The sequence below is a fragment of the Myripristis murdjan genome, chromosome 2, assembly GCF_902150065.1.
Source record: "Myripristis murdjan chromosome 2, fMyrMur1.1, whole genome shotgun sequence".
NCBI lineage: Eukaryota > Metazoa > Chordata > Actinopteri > Holocentriformes > Holocentridae > Myripristis > Myripristis murdjan.
Window position 1 is genome coordinate 11,667,501 of NC_043981.1, and position 19,274 is coordinate 11,686,774.

The window sequence follows — 19,274 nt, forward strand, 5'->3', positions numbered from 1 at the left end:
ACATTCGCCTCTTCCAAAACCCTCTTTCCCTCCGCCGTCGCTTTTCAAACGGCATAATTAGCCTCCTCCTTGCCATCTCCTCCATCCATCCCTCCATCCTTCCATCCATCCATCCATCCTTCCATCCATCCATCTTGGATGCTAATTAAGAGTGTGCCTCAGCGTGGAGCCCCGTGCCTGGCACCCCATGCCCGCCTCCTGCCGGCAACCCCACACACGCACACACACACACACACACACGCGCGCGCCCCCATCCTGCATCCGGCTGGCGCTCTGAGGCGGGATCCACCCCGATATCCATCCAACCCCCCCGACGCCACGGCGATGAGACTCTGCTGATTCCCTCGTGAGAAGAGAGAGAGAGAGAGAGCGACAAAAACACTGAGTTGGCACCGAAGGAAAAACTGACAGAGATGCTGTTAAAGATGTGGTGTGTGTGTGTGAGTGTGTGTGTGTGTGTGTGTGTGTGTGTGGGTGGACACCAAACAAAACACAGCAGGCACTTGTGAGCCGCAGTGAGCCTAACTACTGTTGGCAGTGGCTGCTGACAGTTGGGAGTATGAACCCGAGGAGGCTCAGTTGGAGATGCGGTGAAAAAAGGCGCATGCACCCAAACAAATGCACGCGCGTTCGCGTTGTGTACAAACGCACGATGGTGGTAAAAAAAAAAAATGCTCTGAGTCGCTCCTCTCCTGGGGGGGCTCGAATCTCGTTTTTCGATGAAACACGCGGCCCTGCCTGGGAGGGGAATTTGTGTCGAGACTCAAACGGGTCGATTTAAGTTGCTGCCCCGGTCTGAGAGCATCCCTCAACACGTTCAAGGGCACCGGCGCCGCTGACACCGCTGTCCTCGGCCGTGTTGGAAAAGGCTGCAACACTGCGGGCTGAGGACTCGACGCCCCGGCAACATACGGTGGTTTAACGCTGAAAAAGTTGTGATTTACGCAAAAGCTGATTGGGGCGGGAAAACGATATTGTCATTATTTTCTTGTTGCTCCGGTCCCGTTGATGGGTTCATCGCTCCACAGGCACGCAGCTTTTGTTCAAACCCACAGCACTTTAGTTTAAATTGGAGCCGAGATTTAGCGAGCTTTATAGGAAATGTGTCTAAAATGATGCACAAGTCATCTAGATACTCACAAAAAGTTAGGGATATTCGGCTTTCGGGTGAAATTTCAGGATGAACCTAAAATGCATTATAACCTTTACAGGTGAACTTAATGTGACCTTCTGTAAACTTTTGAATGCACATGTCCAACTGTTCAATGTTTCAGTACTTTTTGCACAAGTTGCTGTTCTCTAACAAGGAGTTTAACGGCAAAATTCACATCAGGTGTTTGATGCTCCAGCTCATCGAGGTCGTATCATTAGGGAACGGCTGCTGGAGACTGGGGTACCTCAAATGGAGTGGCCTGCACTTTCTCAGACCTGAATCCCATAGAAAACCTATGGGATCAGCTGAGTCGCCGTGTAGAGGCTCGGAGCTCTGTACCCCAGAACCTCAATGTCCTGAGGGCCGCCCTTCAAGAAGAGTGGGATGCCATGCCTCAGCAGACAATAAGTCGACTTGTGAACAGCATGAGACGTCGTTGTCAAGCTGTAATTGATGCTCAAGGGCACATGACAAGTTATTGACACTGACATTTTTTGTTGTGGTATATCCACCACTGTTGTTGGCTTTTGTTTCAAGAAATTGTTTGAGATGAGGAAATCACCAGTGCATGCTTCTACTTAAATGCCCTACTTTCATGATATAATATCACTGTAGCGTGAACATTTTACATTTTCCATAAATTTCACCCAAAAGCCAAATATCCCTAACTTTTTGTGAGTAGTGTATGCTCTGTTTGATGCAATGCTGCAGCCATAAAACATCGGCATATTGAGGTAAAGGTAAAACAATTGTTTTTTTAATTTTGTCCTTAAAAAGAAAAATCTACGGGAATTTACTCAGGACATAATGAACTTACACCACCTATCGGCATATTGAGTTTGAGTAATTCACTCAATCTAAGCGTGATGCAACCGGAAGATACACAATATGGATATCACCTTGTCACACAATATGGAAGACTTTGAAGCTACTTAAAGGTAAATTTAAGGGGGAAATGGGAGGTGAAGGAACCCGTTGGTGTGATTGGGGATATGGAAGCGGTAAAACACTCTGAATTTTTGGCCCCGTTGTTCTGAAGCGGCTTGTTAACGTTGTTAGTTTTCATTATTGAAACCACCGGGGCTGCGTTCCCTCGGTGTAACAAGTTTCAGGTGGAGCAAAATAACCAACTAATACTCGAAAAAGGTCAGAGTATGCCTTTTATCCCGAGCCCTTTGGCACGCAAGATTATGTGGAATTAGGCTGTGTGTGTGTGTATTTGTGCATGCATGAGTGTGTGTGTGTGTGTGTGCGTCTCAGCAACGAGGCGCTCTTGCCCTCAGACGTACACGAAACACTCCCACACCTGGACCCTGCTCTCCCCACAGCTCGTTAGCAGCAGATGGTACACACACACACAAACACATAGACACACACACACACACCGGTTACACAGAGGTTACACACACTCAGACTGGAATGCAGTCTAGTTTGGTAATAGGCCAATCTGCTGGTAATTGTCTTCATTGTTAGTGTGTGTTCAGGCCTCAACTCTTGACCTCAGAGCGGCTTCCTGCATTTACATAAAGTTAGATTCAGACCTGGATGGGACGTGTGTGTGTGTGTGAGTGTGTGCACTGTAACGCTTCAGTGTAAAAGGTGGTGGAAAGAGGAAGGCTTGCTCATTAGCTGCATTCGATGTATTGCTGTTCGCCATGCTCGCGCTGCCTGTGATCATTCGCTCCGGTTCCACGCAGAACATTTCATCACCGGATGAATTTGTTCCGACTCGACGTCTCACGTGAAGCTGTTTACATGAGCGCTGAATAAAGTGACCCGATACGCCGCTTGTTTACGTACAGCAGAGAGCGCGAGCTGGAGGAAAGAGTGTTTTTATACACTCCAGGAAACTCCATCCTTATAAATGGACTAATATGCATAGAAAGAACAGCCTATTCAATTATGTCGTGTGTAGTGGACATCAATTGATCGTCTATATTCTTTTATTCATTTGAGCTGCCCTATCAAGTCCTGGTGTACAGAGGACATCCAGGCCTTTCCAATGATATCTCATGTGATAAGGTGGGATGAGGGAAACACCCACTTTCTATTGAGCCAAAATGGCAGGTGCAGAAAAACGCACAAAAAAGAAACAGGAAGTCAAATATTGCTTTGCTATTGTTTTTTATTTATGAAAATTATATATTTTCTTGTTAATGGCATTGATTGTCTGTAATTGATTATCTGTGGTCATTTGATTGTTTTTTTTTTTTATTTCAATTTAAAATGATCTGTTTTTTACAGGTAAATCCACTACAGTGGACGTACTGTAAAATCTAAAATAAAAATATTTTTGTGAAATTCTAAATTGTGAGTTGTTGTTTTAACTCTAAATAGACAAGAAATCACAAAAAAAAAAAAGTTAAATTGGAAGACACTTTTTTTCCTCGGGTCTCAGGAGGATAATTAATAACAAATAAAAGGTACAAAGCAACTAAAATACTGCTGCTTTACTTTTATCTCCACTTTGTGAGACTTTGTACTTTTTTCTGCACTGCATTTCAGAGTAAATATTGTACTTTTTACTGCACTATGCTTATCTGACAGCTTTAATTACCAGTGACTTTGCAGATTTGATAAATCTGATGCATTGTTAGTTAGCAGTCTGAGCTACAACACTGTAATACTTGTGGCAGGTTAATGCATAATCAACAACTGAGCAGTGAAAAGGGCACAACTGCTTTCACTTTTAAGACTCCAATTCATGCTAATACGTCTTTACTTGAACCTTAATTGAATTAGCTTTGCATGAGTTTTTACTTTTAATGCATGCAGTGTCTCTGTACTCTTACTTAAGTAAAGCACTGTGTCTCAATCAAGCGCCGTGCTTCAATCAATGATTAATAGCTTGTTTTTCACGCGGAATGAAATAACATTTGGAGCGGGCTCGTTGATTTTTTCATGTGCTATTATTCTGCTTACTGATGGATTATTTGGTTGCCATGCAAATCCAGCTAATGTTGGATCAGGGGTTTGGCATGAGCAGGAAACACAATGAACGGTCTAAATCCAAAAAAAAAAAAAAAAAATTTCAACAACTAAACCACACATGCCTACACTAACATGCCTTTGTATTAATGTTACATCTTTAAAATATGTGTTTGTGTATTTTCCATTGTTTCCATATGAAGCTGTAATTCCCTTACATGCATGCTAATTTAAAACCTCTTCTGTGTGTGTGTGTGTGTGTGTGTGTGTGTGTGTGTGTGTGTGTGTGTGTGTGTGGCCGTGGCAGTGGCCATGGGGTGTTGTTTATTTAGCTGTGTCCCTGTTCCTCCATCCCTCTGTGGGTTTGTTTACCTCCCCACTGTTCGCTGAAATAACATCCAAAACCCCTGTGAGTGAGTGTGAGAGTGTGTGTGTTGTGTGTTTGAATGCGGGTTCATTTTTACCTCTCCAGGTTCGGGAACCTGGCATGTCATAGTGTGTGTGCGCGTGTGTGTTGTGTGTTGTGCGTGTAAAATCTTGCTCTCTCTCCCCTCTCCAGCCCCTAAATTGTCCCAGTCGTGATGTAAAAATCAGGTGTGTGTGTGTGTGCTTCTGTGTGTTCCTGTGTTGCTTGAGGTGGTGCTGCAGGATGTTTGCCCCCCTCACACACACACACACACACACACACACACACACACACGCCCATGCAAAATCTTCCAACTGCTCCCCCCTCCAGTCCTGTCAAGTCACGTTACAGTGCCAGCAGGGGCGAGTCTGCTGCTATCAAAGACGATAAAGTATGACCTGAGCAAAGAGACACACACACACACACACACACACACAAAGCAAACTCCGCCGAACCTCCTCTGAAATCCAAAAAACACAGAGAGGTGACGCGCTTTGAAGTGGGAGAGGGCGCGAGCGAGGAGGAGAATGGGAGATTTCTATCGACCTGCCGGCAGATCACACTCTGCAGTTCGCCCGTAGGCCAGAGACACGCCGCCGGGGTAAAGACAGACCCCAAATCAGTCCTCACGGGCCTCTGTCGATCCAGATGAGCTGGTGGTGGTGGTGGAGGTGGTTTTGGGAAGAAAAAAAAAAAAAAAAAAAAAAAAAGCTCACCCAGTTGCTGTGCCGCATTGGAATGAAGTGACTTAAAACAAGAGCGAGGAGAGGCGAGTGTGTTGAGCCTCGGGGATGAGCCGCAGAGACAAGGACAGAGAAAAGGAGTCCGTGGATGGAATCGCACATTGTGACTTGTGAAGAGAACGAGAGATAAAGGTGTTGTGTGTGTGTGTGCGTGCGTGTGTGTGTGAGAAAACTTGATAGCAGCGGGTACAGACTTAATGCTGAAATGAGATGTTCACTCTTGTCTCCGTCTCCCAGGAGAGCGAGCAAGAGTTCAACCTGTGCCTGAGTCTGAGTTTGTGTATGTGTGTGTGTGTATATGTGTGTGTGTGTGTGCGTGAGAGATTGAGACAGTGAAAAAGAACAGGCTGAAATGAAAAAGCAGATGATGTAAAACAACACAGGTGGTCAAAAAGCAGGTATGAAGGAGTTGATGAATAATGCGGCGGCCGTATTTGCATCCGCGCTCTCCGCTCAACTTCAGCGGCACAGAAGTTGAGAAAACGACGATGGGATCTGAGAGAGCGGCTGATTGCTCGTGTGTTTCAGGTGTTCGGTCAGCCGAGGGTCTGGTCGGTTTGTGTTCAGCTCTACAAACCCAAGAAAGTGAGTGCAACATCAGTATTTTATGAAAATCTCTGTGCTGAGAGACTGGAGGCGGCGGACAGCAGCGCACACTGGAGTTAGAAATTCCTAGGTGCCTTGACATTTAAAAACGAAGGGGTAAAAAAAAAAAATGGCTTCAAATAATTGAAACACAAACTGGACACAAAATGGATTTCACGAAAGAAGAAAAGTGAAATGATATTTTATTGTTCCAGAACAAATATGTGACTTTGGATTATGTACAATGGATTAAAAACATTATTTTTTTGGTCTTCTAGGCTACTGCTTTGTGTTTGATCTACAAACCCCCCCAAAATATCAGATCTACATCGCATCTTATATCAAACCGCACCTTTGAGTAATTCAGGTTAAAATAAACCAAGGTATGAGCTCACAACGCGTTATACGAATGAAGAGCTCATTTGCAAAAACAGATATCTCCATTTGAATTTATTAAAACCTTTTTAAACTTTTTGGAATTTTATTAAAATTTACTTTATATTTATTTCTATTTTTATATGTTTATTTAGCCTATTATCCTAAATCATGCTTTGTGTGTGTGTGTATGTGTGTGTGTACTCCAAGCAGTATCAGTGAAAAAGGTGCATTCATTTTAAGAACGGCTTTTATCTGTTTTTGCAAATGAACTCTTCAAAATAACTGTATCAGCTGTTATTTATTTTGTTCTAGCTGGTTTTCAGCTAGGGGGAGCAAAGCTAAAACTAAAATGAAAACCAAATCAACACGGGGTGAAAACTTCAAATGACTGATGTCATAAAAACTCAGCAGCTGAGAGGTGGTGGGAGAGGAAGCCCGTTTCCAGCAGTGGGGAACAAGATAAACTAAATGTAAATGATACAAAGTCAGTGTTTATTTGCTAATATGCAATGCATTGTTCAATACAAAAACAACTGAACAACTCTTAAAATCAGAGAACAGGTGCAAAAAAAAAAAAAATGTGGGGACAAAAAAAAAAATCACTTCCTATGCAGGTGCACACTCTCAGTCCCTCACACCAAGCATGTATTTTTATTGTCAGTGGACCAAATCTTGTATTTTTGTAAACCCGTCAAGGTGTTAACCACGTCAGCCTGAAGATATTAATCTGTCTCTGCTGCCGACTGGCTGTGAAACATTGAGGATGAATAGTTTTGTCAGGCGCACAGAGAAACTGACAGCATCCATAACAAAGCTGGAGCAGGACGCTTGCAAAACACACACACAGCAGCAGGACAGGATTACGCCGGGCGACGAGCGCGCGTTGGACCACTTTGGCACGCCCCGTTCTCACCCCTCACACCTCCACACACACACACACACACACACACACACACCCCGCAGTCGATCTCCGTTCCACTGGGCATCCTTGCCGTTCCCCTTATCTTCTTCATTTGTTAATCTCTCGCCTCTTCTCCGTCCTCCATCACCGTCGTCTCTTGATCTTTCCACTTTACCGCCTCTCCTCACTCGTGGATTACCTCTTCATCGCAGGCCGGTTAAACACACCGGCCTCCAACGCTATGGCAACCCCGCAAAGAGATATCCATCTTAAAAGGAACACGTTTCCAGCGGCAAAATGTATCTATCCAACGAGTATCAATTAGAGATGAATAGATAGAGGAGAGGGAAATATAGTTCCTTCGCCACAGAGGACTGCAGATTATGTTGCTCTTTCAATTTTTGTTGTTTTGAGCTCCAAAAACGACAGTGGTGGAAAAAAGTTTTCGGACACCCCATGCATTTGTGAAATATTGCATTAAGAATCACTCTTAGGTCTTCAAGTGCAATTTCTTTTAGTACAGTCACAGCCAAAATACTAAACAAATCCTAAAAAAGCCATTAAAAACTTCAAATTGATTGGTTCCATAAAAATACATAAGAAATTTGGACTATTGGGTCGTTTGGTACCAGTGATGAAGGTCGTTCTTTTTATTAAAAGACACAATTTTTGTTGCCAAGCTTGGTGTCTATATAAAGCAGCACATCTGAAAGTTCTTCAGACACAAAAATGGCTAAAACCAGGAACCTAATGCAGGAAACACGCCTGAAGATAAAGATTCAACTGTCAAGAATTTAGTTTTTCTTGTAAACAATAAACAAAAAATATAATTTGTATTTGTTTGTATCTGTCTAACGCAGCCACACCTTTTGAAACACATAAAAGATTTTTCCACAAATATTTCATGATAATATTTGAGATTGTGTGATTGTTTAAAATTTTAAGGGTGTCCGAAAACTTTTTTCCACCACTGCATATCCATTCAGTGGAGTGGGAGTAGAGAGAAAGGAAACCTCGACAAATTACACACAAATGATCTGGATGGAAAACCCACACATTATTAGGGGGGTTGAACTGGGAAAATATCTGTTTCTGTATTTTTGGGTGAACTGTTTCTTTAATCACACAAGACGCTGGCAGTGAGTGCGAATGAGCTGAAATAACTTTGTTTCAAGATACTAGCTCTGTAAAAAAAAAAAAAAAAAAAAAAAAAAAAAAAATCTGGTACCAGCTGATCTGCTCGGGGAAAAGTGAAAGTGAATTTTTTACTTGCATTGAAAAAAAAAAAAAAAAAAAAAAAAAAAAAAAAAAAATATATATATATATATATATATATATAAAGACGTGTTAGGCCTTCACTCTGTAATTATAACAGTGAGCCTTCCTGACTAAAAGCCCATTAACAGGAAACTGGCTCCTGTAAGCTGTAAGTCGTGTCCCGCCCCCCCGCCCCCCCCCGGTCGTCCCGTCTCTGGTTCCAGTAGCTCTCTCCGGGTTATTCCGGGTGGATGATCCAAACACTAACTTGCGGTGCGTCCCGTGTAATTACGCAGCCAGAATAGAGCCGAGCCCGGCCCGGAGAGGCAGCGCCCGACGGGGCAGCCTCTAATCAGAGCAAACCTCGACCGCCACACGGGGCTGGGTGGGCGAGGGAGGAGTGTGAGTGTGTGTGTGTGTGTGTGTGTGTGTGTGTGTATAGGTTCAAGCAAGGATGATCTTGAAGGGGGTCAAAAAAAAAAAAAAAAAGAAAGAAGAAGAAACTCGATCTGAAATATACAAGTTTAACGACAGACTCTTCCAGGAGTGTGTGTGTGTATGTAGTGTGTGTGTGTGTGTGTGTGTGTGTGTGTGTGTAGAAGAAGAAGACGACCAGGGTGGGTGTTGTTAATGTGTTTATGGCTTTGGTTTTGGTCACGAGAATGTCTGTGTGTGTGTGTGAGTGTGATGTATGTGTGCAAGTGCTTGTGTGTGTGTGTGTGTGTGTGTGTGTGTGTGTGTGTAAGCTGCCAGCGTGGCTTTGGCTCCTTCGCCTCCTGCAGAGAAGTGAACTCTGAAAACAGCTTCAGTTTGGCCAAAGCTGAGGTCTGCTGCCCTTTGAAGGTGGCTGTGTGTGTGTGTGTGTGTGTGTGTGTGTGTGTGTGTGTGTGTGTGTGTGTGTGTGTGTTGCCTTCTCATAGCTGCTCTATGACTATGCATTTTCAAATGTTTGTGGTATGCTACCTCTTAAAACTCTGGTTTTAAAATGTGTGTGTTCAAGTGGGTGTTCATATTCACGTACACACCCATACATAATGTGTGTGTGTGTGTGTGTGTGTGTGTGTGTTCATACTCATACATACCTCCAGATAAAGCTCTACGTGTATTATGTCTCTAAAAGTTGGCATGCTGCCGTTGGAAAACTTGTGTGCTTCAGCTTGTGTGTGTGTGTGTGTGTGTGTGTGTGTGTGTGTGTGTGTGTGCGCGTGTGTGTGTACGTGCAGTAAAAGATGGATCAAACTGAAAATCCAACCATCTCTGCACTGGACTGAATCCAAGTTTCTAGGTGATCCAAGTACTTGCACTCCAAGTGCTCCTTTCCCCATGGGAGCTGTGTGTGTGTGTGTGTGTGTGTGTGTGTGTGTGTGTGTGTGTGTGCGGGTAAGAGAGAAAGAAAGGGAAAGAGAGATGCTGACTGAGTGTCTGTGTTAGCCAGAACCTCATCTTTTCTCCCCATTAAAACAGTGCAGGTGCATCACTAAAACTTCAAAAGCACACACACACACACACACACACACACACACACACACACACACACACACACACACACACACAAAGACACACGAGAGAGGGGGCATATGCTAACCTGATTAACACTAACATTAGACTAACATTAGTGCAGCCTCCTTCTGAGAAACACCCCCGGACCAGCTGCTTGCTCGCCCTCTCTCTCTCTCTCTCTCTCTTTCTCTCTTTCCCTCTCTCTCTCTCTTTCTCTCTCTCTCCTTCCCTCCCACACTCCAACTCCACATTTTGGAAGATTATCTCAAGCATCCTTCAACTTTATTAGACGGCACCGAGCGGAAAGGGGGATGGGGGAGACGAGAAAAAAAAAAGAGAGAGAGAGAACGAAGTGAAGCTTGTCTCTTGCCTCCTCCACGACGAGGTCAAAGGTCACGGGTCGCCCTGCGTGTCACTTTAAAAACACCGGACCACTCCCGTCCACATGCACGCACCCACCCAAACCCAGCGAGAACACGCCGTCCTCTTCCTCCCTGCCTTCACTCCTTCCAGCCATTCATCCTCCCATCCCTCCATCTGTCCGTCCGTTGCTCCGTCCCTTCTGCGTCTCCGGCTCGTGCCAACATGGCCGCTCCAACTTCTGTTCTCCTTTCTGCTTCCCCTCTAAATTCTCCACGTCCCGTCCTCTGTCAGTCTTGCCTATGCAGCAGTTCCATCACACGGTGACCATAAGTACCATCTTCTGACTTGTAACTCCCATTTACGTCAAGAAACCATCTAATTACAACTAGAAATCTCTTTTTTTTTTTTTTTTTTTTTTCCTGAAAGCTCCAATATGTCTGACTGGGCATTAAATAACGCACAAGTATCTGGAGAACAGTGTGGGTTAAGACACCCCGAGGAAGGCGGTTTATTTTTAACCATAACGCCCTGCAAATGAACGTCTTTTTTGTTTTTTTTAAAACGTGCCTCGATATGGATGATGTCATTTGGACACGTTTTTTTTCTCTTTGTAAGAATGGTAACAATCGCTTACTTTACATTCTTATTCAGCCGGCGTGAGCATTTACAGATCGAACCTTCCTCTCCGTATGACATGAACGCAACATTGGACTTTCCCCCTTCTCTCTCTCTCTCTCTCTCATACACACATATGCTCGCACTCCCTTTTTTTTTTCTTCCATTCTGGCTCGCTTGCTGCCTCTCTCCCTCTCCAGCTCAGTTTCTCTCCCTCCCTCTCAGTTACACTCTCTCTCTCCCGCTTGCTCGCCCTGTCTCTCTCTTTCCCCTCTCCCATTTCTCTTTCTCTTTTTTCCCCCCTCTCTCTCCCGCTCTTGTCTTTATAAGCAGCTATCTGCTGGGCTACAGCACTTTTATGGCAGCTCCCCAACAGTAAGCACACAGCGGGACGAGCCTGCCGGCACATCCATTACACCTGTACTCTGCTTGAGTGTGAGCGCGCGCACGTGTGTGTGTGTGTGTGTGTGTGTGTGTGTGTGAGAGAGAGTCTTGGGTGTGTGACACAGATGGAGCGAGCCTGAAATGCTCACAGTGGAAGTGGCTTTTGTGTGTGTGTGTGTGTGTGTGTGTGTGTGCAGGCGCTTGTCAGGCCAAAGTAAGAGTGACGGCGAGCCACTGTGGCGCAGTGGGAGTCAACGAAACTCACCGGTACACACATGTAAACAACAATATGCAACCAAAGAGAGCCCAAGTACACACTTTGAAGTGGATTCCCCACACACACACACACACATACACACACACTCGGAAATGTAATGCAGTGTGTAGTTCTGCTAATACAATGTGTGTACTTCTAGATCAGTGCAAGTGCACAGATGAATAAGTGTGTGTTCATTAGGATTGTGGGCACAAAAAAAAAAAAAAAAAAAACATTGGGGGGGCTTTTGCCTCTGGGCATCAGACACCCCTCATGGATCACTGGTGCCTGAGTGTGTGTGTGTGTGTGAGAGAGAGAGAGCGTGTGTGCGTGTGTGTGTGGGCCATCTATCACCATGACAGGCTGGTGTGTGTTTACTTAATGATGTGAGGGTTTATTTATGAAGTGATGGCCGATGTGTGGGAGAGGCAGACAGAGGGAGAGATTGAGACAGCCCGAGGATGTGACATTAAAATATCATCAAGGTGACGGATGTCCGCACACACAACATTAGAGAGAAATACAAAAAAAAAAAACAGCCGCGCAACGGATGACAAGTCATATCTGGGCGTGTGCGAGTGGGTATCTGGTGGTTTGTGTGTGTACGTGTGTGTGTGTGTTTTATAATGACTCTGTGTTTGTGTGTGTGAGAGAGAGAAAGAGAGAGAGATTGTCTGTGACTTCTGTGTTCATTAAGGTGTCACATGTGCTGCCACTGTTGTGTGCAATTCACAGGGTAATGAGTTGAAAATAAGATGCATATGTTTACATGCATGTGTGTGTGTGTGTGTGCGTGTGTGTGTGTGTGCCTCTCTAACAATGGGTAAACAAGATTCTGCTTCACTCCAGTTTCTCATACTTGAGCTGACCGTATTAAAATAACACCCAGTCATGCTCATGCGGTGTGAAAGCCCTGCTAGCGGTCTGCATAATCGTGGTTGCATGAGGCCTGTGTTGTCGGTAATGGGCCTAAATACTAAGTTTGTAGTGGTGGGAACATTTTCACACCACACAGTTAATTCTTCCCAGAAAAATAACTTTGGTTAATCGACTCAATTTGTGAAGCGCTTTTCATGAGCTGCTGAGCTCCGTTCGAAAATACTGCACTTGAGGGGTGAGGACGCTTTTATAGGCGCTGTTGTTTTTGTCGCTGTTCATGGAAAGGCGAGGCATTTGTCAGCGAAAACCGCGGTGAAATATAAATCAAGTGATATTTTTTTATTTGCAGTCAGCACTGGATCTTTGACTGGCTCACGGCACTGGAAGCAGGACCAAACAAGGTGTGGTAAATTTTAATTTTGCCCCCCCCAAAGTTTGTTGAGTTCGAGAACATTGAGGCTCTAAACCGCAAGATAAAATCCAGATCTGGCTAAAAACGTCTCTTAGCCTTTTACAACTGTTTTTGAAAAGCACCTCCTCATGACGGCACCTCGGGGTTGTGCGAACTCAAGCAGATGGGACTTATTAAAGCGGCGTTGTGTAAGAGTCTCCATCTTTAAACGCCGATCGCTCCTGTGTTTCAGCTCGCTTTCACATCACCTGTCAGTCAAAGTGTACATGGGACTGCAGCATCTTTTCCCTCGAGTTTGAGTTTCTGTAGGTGGCGCTCTTTTCCTCAGCTGTGGTTACTTTCACTGCTCACGCTGGCTTCCCCAGTTCAAACGTTAAAAAAAAAAAAAAAAAAAAACGTTTCTTGATCTGGCTACCCCATCATCTACTAAAACACATCAGCCAAATGATCATTTATCCACATGAAAATGTCAGAAACATCATTAAATAAACAGCTGCATGGTTTATATCGTTGTTTTATGTTCTTTGCATATTTATATTGTTGCTCTTATGAGTTGAATGAGGTCAGAACTACAAGTCTGCACTAGTACATTATTATACTGTGAATTATACTGTAAATGAATAGCTGTTAATATACTTTATAACACACTGCAATGTAATCACTCTTGTATGCACCACAGAAAAACACTCACATGTTCTTTTACGGTGCTGACAAGCTGGTTTGAGAGACGGCGTGTGTGAAGTGAATATTTAGATAGAAACAACATGACTCATTGACTAGGTTTAGTGTGTTAAAGTGAACAACAAGTTAACAAGAACAAAATACTTCCAAGAATCAAAGTGTTTACTGTGTTTTCGTTCCAAGGACGCTAATAACCCTGCTGGAGGAAATCTAAATTTAATATGACAGCATCATTTGACTTGACTTTCCCCTTAAACACTGAGACGTGCAGCTTTAATGTTTTGAGCGGTGACCAAAAGCAAAATTACCCCCAAGGACGAGCGTTACCACAGAGGAAACATTAGCTCAGATGAAAGCGGCGAGTTACAACCATATGACTAATTAAACTGGTTAAATGCATGAATTTTTAGATGGAGATCCTGAAGGACTCTGTAAATGAATACCACCAAGTGTGATGTGCCAATTAATCCCTGTCCTTGCATCATGCCATGTTTTAAAAAAAAAAAAAAAAAAAAAAATGTTATGGAGGAAATCTCCACATTTTGAATCAGTAGTTATTTTTCAGAAGCAACATTTGGTTTCTGCTCTTGCTCAAAAACCAGGATTTCCTGCGCCGGCCTGGAAAATCTGGACAAAGTATTGAGAATTAAGTTGATCACTTCCAGACCGATGTGGGTGATTGCATAAAAATGTCTGGAAACCTTCTGTTGAGTCCTGACACATATATGACATGTTTTTCATAGTTGTACAGTTGCTTTCATTTTACACTTTGTGATGTTGGTGGTAATGAAGAACAAACTTCATCAGGACACATTGATTGGCCTTATCTGAGACTGAATATAATGAACAGACCAAAATCTTCCAAATCAAGCCAGGAGACTGTCAAATAAAACATATTTAAGTTAAGATCTGTGCCTCATTCTTAATATGTATGCTTTTTTTTTTTTTTTTTTTTGTAAGGCTCATCATGGCCTAAGCCCTTGGCATGCAGGCTGCAGCCCTTCCATCCTGCAGCCACACAACTTGTGCAGTTTCTGAGGTCTGAGGTCAAAAAGTCACGAACCTCCAAATAAATAACCGCTGGTGGTGCAATTATGAGGAACGGGGATGTTGACGACATGTGCAGCTTGTTAAACGGCCAGTTGTTTTCTGATCACTCGTCTGATGTCGGGAGTAACAAAACTTCTTGAGAATGAACTTAATAAACGTGTCTACTGTCAATGGAAAAGCCACAGATGTGTCAAATCATCCAAAAAACTAAAGGTAACACACTGCATTCCTGCTGCCATGTTTTTCCAAATTCAACAGTAAAGTCAACAAGAGTTATTAAGTGCAATAAATGCCAGAAAATGTAAGAATTGAGTCAAAATGTTATGGAAATGGATAGCTCTATGGTGTCAAATCATGCAATATCAACTTTAAAGTTAATGAAGTCACACACTGTCAGAGAGAGACGAAGAAAAATCTTAACCCTTAACCTGACAATTCCTAACATTGACTGGTTTTATGATATTTGATAAGCCATTAAAAGGGACTTTGACAAGGTACTGCACTATGTGGCAGCTGCACCAGTTTTAACAGCGATGGGGCGCGACTGACACGTGAACCCACCAAAAGTTACTCCTGACTCACCTCAAATGGAGAGGAAACCTATAAAAAAGCATCAGTTCATGTACTTTTGGGTTTTAATTGGCCAACAAGACACCACAGAGAGCTTGTCATTAGCACACAGAGAAAACAGACAAAGACAAAGAAAGGAGGACAGTGCGACGCGTAATTATAAGACTGACCTATCCTCAGACGGAGAACATGAAGGAAGGATCAAATTAGAGACGGATAGATAGGAAGAGAGAGATGTTACAGGAGGAAACAAGGAGGGGAGTCCCTTTCTGAGGGCCAGAAATAGCCGGACACACACCTACACACACGCCCGCTTAAATGTGGCCCGCCATCACGTAGATCGACGACCGCTGAAAGAATAAGCAGAGACGCGAATAGAAAGTCCGACCGCACTCTGAGCTTTCATCCCTGCTTTTGTTTATGTCAGCTTGGTTTGCCGCGTTCACCAGGATCCTCCGGCTCCACAAGGCGAACGGAGACACACTGACTCACACACAGAGAGAGAGTGAGAGAGAGAGAGAGAGAGAGGGAGAACGGTGCTCCTGGCCTTGGGTGACGAGCTGCTCGACTGCTCTGAAAAACCTTTTTAACCATTCAAGGCTGCAGAGACGGCTGTGCGGAAAAGAGCAGTGCATCGGCGGCGGCGGCGGCGGAGGAGGAGGAGGAGGAGGAGGAGGAGGCGGCGGGTAAAAGGCTGCTCAGCCAAGGCCGTGGCAAGCACCGCGCTCAAGTGGTCTGCTTTTTTTTTTTTTACGCTCCTCTCATACCACGCTGAGTAAAAGAAAATAGTTGTGCGCGTGTGAAGTCATGAATCCAAAAGGGCGTAAAGCGTTAACACCACTCGACGGCAAACAAACATCAACATAAACAAGTTTCATTCATTCACCGAGTCCTATCTGCTGTTCATGATCCCACTTACACACATTCACAGCAAAGACTCAGGTCGGCTTTAAAAGGCAGCTACTATTATCTTACCCTTAGGCAAACAAGTGTCAATAAATATCTATATTTATCACATGCTTCATGTTATATTTTCTCGAAAGGCGTGATGCAACTCACTTTGAAGAACCCTAGGAAATTTCGATCACAGACATCTGTATCGGCTTAAAAAGGTGGGCTAAGTGAGTTTGGGCAGGTTTATCTTCCACTTTATCTCCAGTGTGTCTGTGTGTGTACATGAGAGAGAGTTGAGAGGGTAAATATAGATATATATATATGTGTGTGTGTGTGTGTGCTTGTGTATTTTGGGTCTGAGGAGCCAAAGCATCCTGGTGAACGCAGCAAACCAAGCGGACATAAACAAAAGTGTGTGTGTGTGTGTGTGTGTGTGTGTGGATGATCAAAATATCTGTATTTCTCAGTTGTTGTGAATATATATTTATTTTAGCTATTCTTTATCAATGGCTGTGGCTTTTCAGTGTGTGTGAAAAAGAAAGTATGTATATGTGTATGAGCGCTATAATAAGTGTGAGTCTATCTGAGTGCTCGACGCATGCTGTGGACCGCATGTGTGAATTTGTGTGCGCATATACCTGAGTGTGTGTGTGTGTGTGTGCGGTAGGTAGGCGTGTTTGTGTGATTCTCGTCACAAACAGCGAGGAGGTCAACATTAAGTTGGCCTTTCGTCGGCGTTTCAATGCGACGTTCCATTATCACATTGTTTTTCTGTTCTTGATATTATTTCCTGGATGCTTTAATGTTTCACTGTTTCTGCTCGTGGTGTGTGTGTGTGTGTGTGTGTGTGTGTGTGAGTGGGGTGTTTCATTATCAGTCTCCTCGGGGGACGAACCCACCGCTGATTTTGCTGTTGATGCCGTTGACTTTTCTTTTTTTTTTCTTCTTCTTTTTTCTTTTTCTTCAGAACAAAGTAATCAGATCAGAGCTCGCGCCTCACGCTCGCTGCTCCTTAATTGTGTCAGGGTTTCGGTACCGAACTGTGGCTGACAGGCAGGCGCGCCGCACAGAGACGTGTAATGAGCGACGGGGCCCTTCAGGCCTCGTGGAAAAGCAATCGGGTCGGTGTGTGCGAGTGCCTAATGAAGACTAGTTCGTGGGGCTTCAGCGCTCAATAAGCGGGGACTACAGTAGGCGATGAAGCGAGCGCAGTTGGAGGCAGGTTGACTCAGGTGATTGGGTATCGGCGCTGTTGTCAGTAAATCCATCCCATATTTCCCTGATGCCTCCCCTCCTCTCTTTGCTCAGTTGTTTCATTTAATGAAAAATAAATCTTGCTCCCAGGAATGCCCCGCCGAAACCGGCCGCTGCGGCCAGATTTCGACACTTCTGATTCAGATCAAACTGTGATTTTCTGCATCCTTGGGCTCGCTATTAAAAAAATCCCATTTTAGAATGGCTGATAAATGGCTATTGATTTCCATGGTGAGTGTGCTGAGTTCGTGAGTGAACAGAGGTAAATGAAATGATTCCTCAGCCGGGATCAATACAGGTTCAGGGACATTTAGCAGTTCAGCTTGGTTAGGAGAGGCACCTGCAGTGAGGGATTTCAAGTCCATTGTTTTTCTTGCCAAAACAGGACAGAGAGAGCGAGGTGGATTCACAGAGAGGCAGACAACAATGACTAAATGAGAGGAGGAGGAGGAGTGGAATGGGAGAGCGACTGAGTGAGCGAGAATGAAAGAAAGAGAGGGAGGGAGGAGGTCGTGGAGGAGCGAAAAGAAAGAGTGGATGGAAATGTCACCACACTAATAGATCTCTCCATAAACTAAATGAGGAGGAGAGCGGGCGGCGCCACCGTGGCACACGGCACCTCAAAATGTTAACAAGAGAGCTGAAAATAGCCCGGGCGAAGCGGCGGGGGAAACTCACCGAGCTCAAACAAACGTCCACTTTCACAAACAGCATTTTAACCATCGAGCTGGTGCTGTGATCCAGACCGCATCCAGAACTTCGCTTTGTGAAAACAGATCACTCAACGAACCAAAGTCAGATTTCATTCCATACTACGAACACATTTTGCAAGTAATGGAGATTAAAGGTACAAGACAGCGTATTTGCTTTTTCTCAAGAACTCCACGTCATGTTGGTGTCACTGCTGTCATCATGTCACAGATACTGCTTGGCGTGTTTAGAGGTGCTACTTCACCAAACCTGAGAGGAAGAAGCAAAGAGCTCTCACTCTGTCCTTATCTCACACCACTTCAAATGTCATGGCGAAATGAGGATTGAGTCTGCTTCTAATGGACTAGCACAAATGGAAAAGCTGCATCATACGGCCTTACTGTGGCATACATACATTCCATCAAATTTATCTTTTTTTTTTTTTTAATTACATTAAATTACACCAAAGCTGAGCACTGCTAAAGCTGCATCCTGCGAAATACAGCTTTTGAATTACTTTTCCAGCCCAAATTACTGAGTGGCTGTCAAATCTCAGCTAATTGAGATCCAAATGATTTGCCCCATTTGCCTGAAGTAGTTTATGGAAGTTGACACATGACAGCAAAATCCAAATTTTTCCCCTAAAAACTGTGTGAGCGGACAAATCTGGATTCATCAGTGATGGCTGAACATGTTCACCATCAACCAAGCACCAAAAAAAATACAAAATGTGGGGTGAAGAGTGCAGTTTAGTAATAAAATGTCACAGACTCATTGGCTGCTTTAGTCCAAAAATTCCCAGTTATGAGGGCGACTAACATCAGAAATGCCTTTGTGCAGCTTTAACATCTTGTACAATGTATGTTTTTTGACGAGTAGGAAAACGATGAGTTTCATGGTCTATGTCTCTGCCATTTGATTTCCTCGTTTTCTAAAATATAAGACGATCTTTGATTAGAGCGTAGGGGGAAGCAACGTTTGCCCCCGTCAGACTGACTCATTTTGGATTCTAACACATGCAGCATTGAAAAAACAACTTTAATAATAGTATAAATCTATATTTTTTTTCTTGTTCTGGGATTTTTTTTTTTACTGGTTTAGATGCACTGAACAACACAAGGGTGAGCATAGTGATTTTTCTCCTAAAGATTCGAATACACACGCACACACACACACACACTGTACACACTCACCCGGTGCGGGTCGTACTCCAGGAAGCGGCGTCGTGCTGCGTCGAGCTCCTCGTAGGCCGGAGCGGCTCTGGCCTGCTGGTACTCCCTACGCAGCACCTGCAGACGCTGATCACTGGAAAGAGAGAGAGAGGGAGAGAGAGAGAGAGAGAGGTGTGTGATGTTATGTAAAACGATGACGTTGA

General features: G+C 44.1%; 1 protein-coding gene across 2 annotated transcripts in view; it reads right to left on the reverse strand.

Moving 5' to 3' along the window:
* pard3ba (par-3 family cell polarity regulator beta a) overlaps window positions 1–19,274 on the reverse strand; it is a 177,102-nt gene that overhangs the window by 21,987 nt on the left and 135,841 nt on the right. For both annotated transcript variants that reach the window (XM_030073126.1, XM_030073117.1), the window contains one exon: window positions 19,093–19,204. In XM_030073126.1, the coding sequence (XP_029928986.1) occupies window positions 19,093–19,204 (112 nt within the window). The remainder of the gene's footprint in view (window positions 1–19,092; window positions 19,205–19,274) is intronic.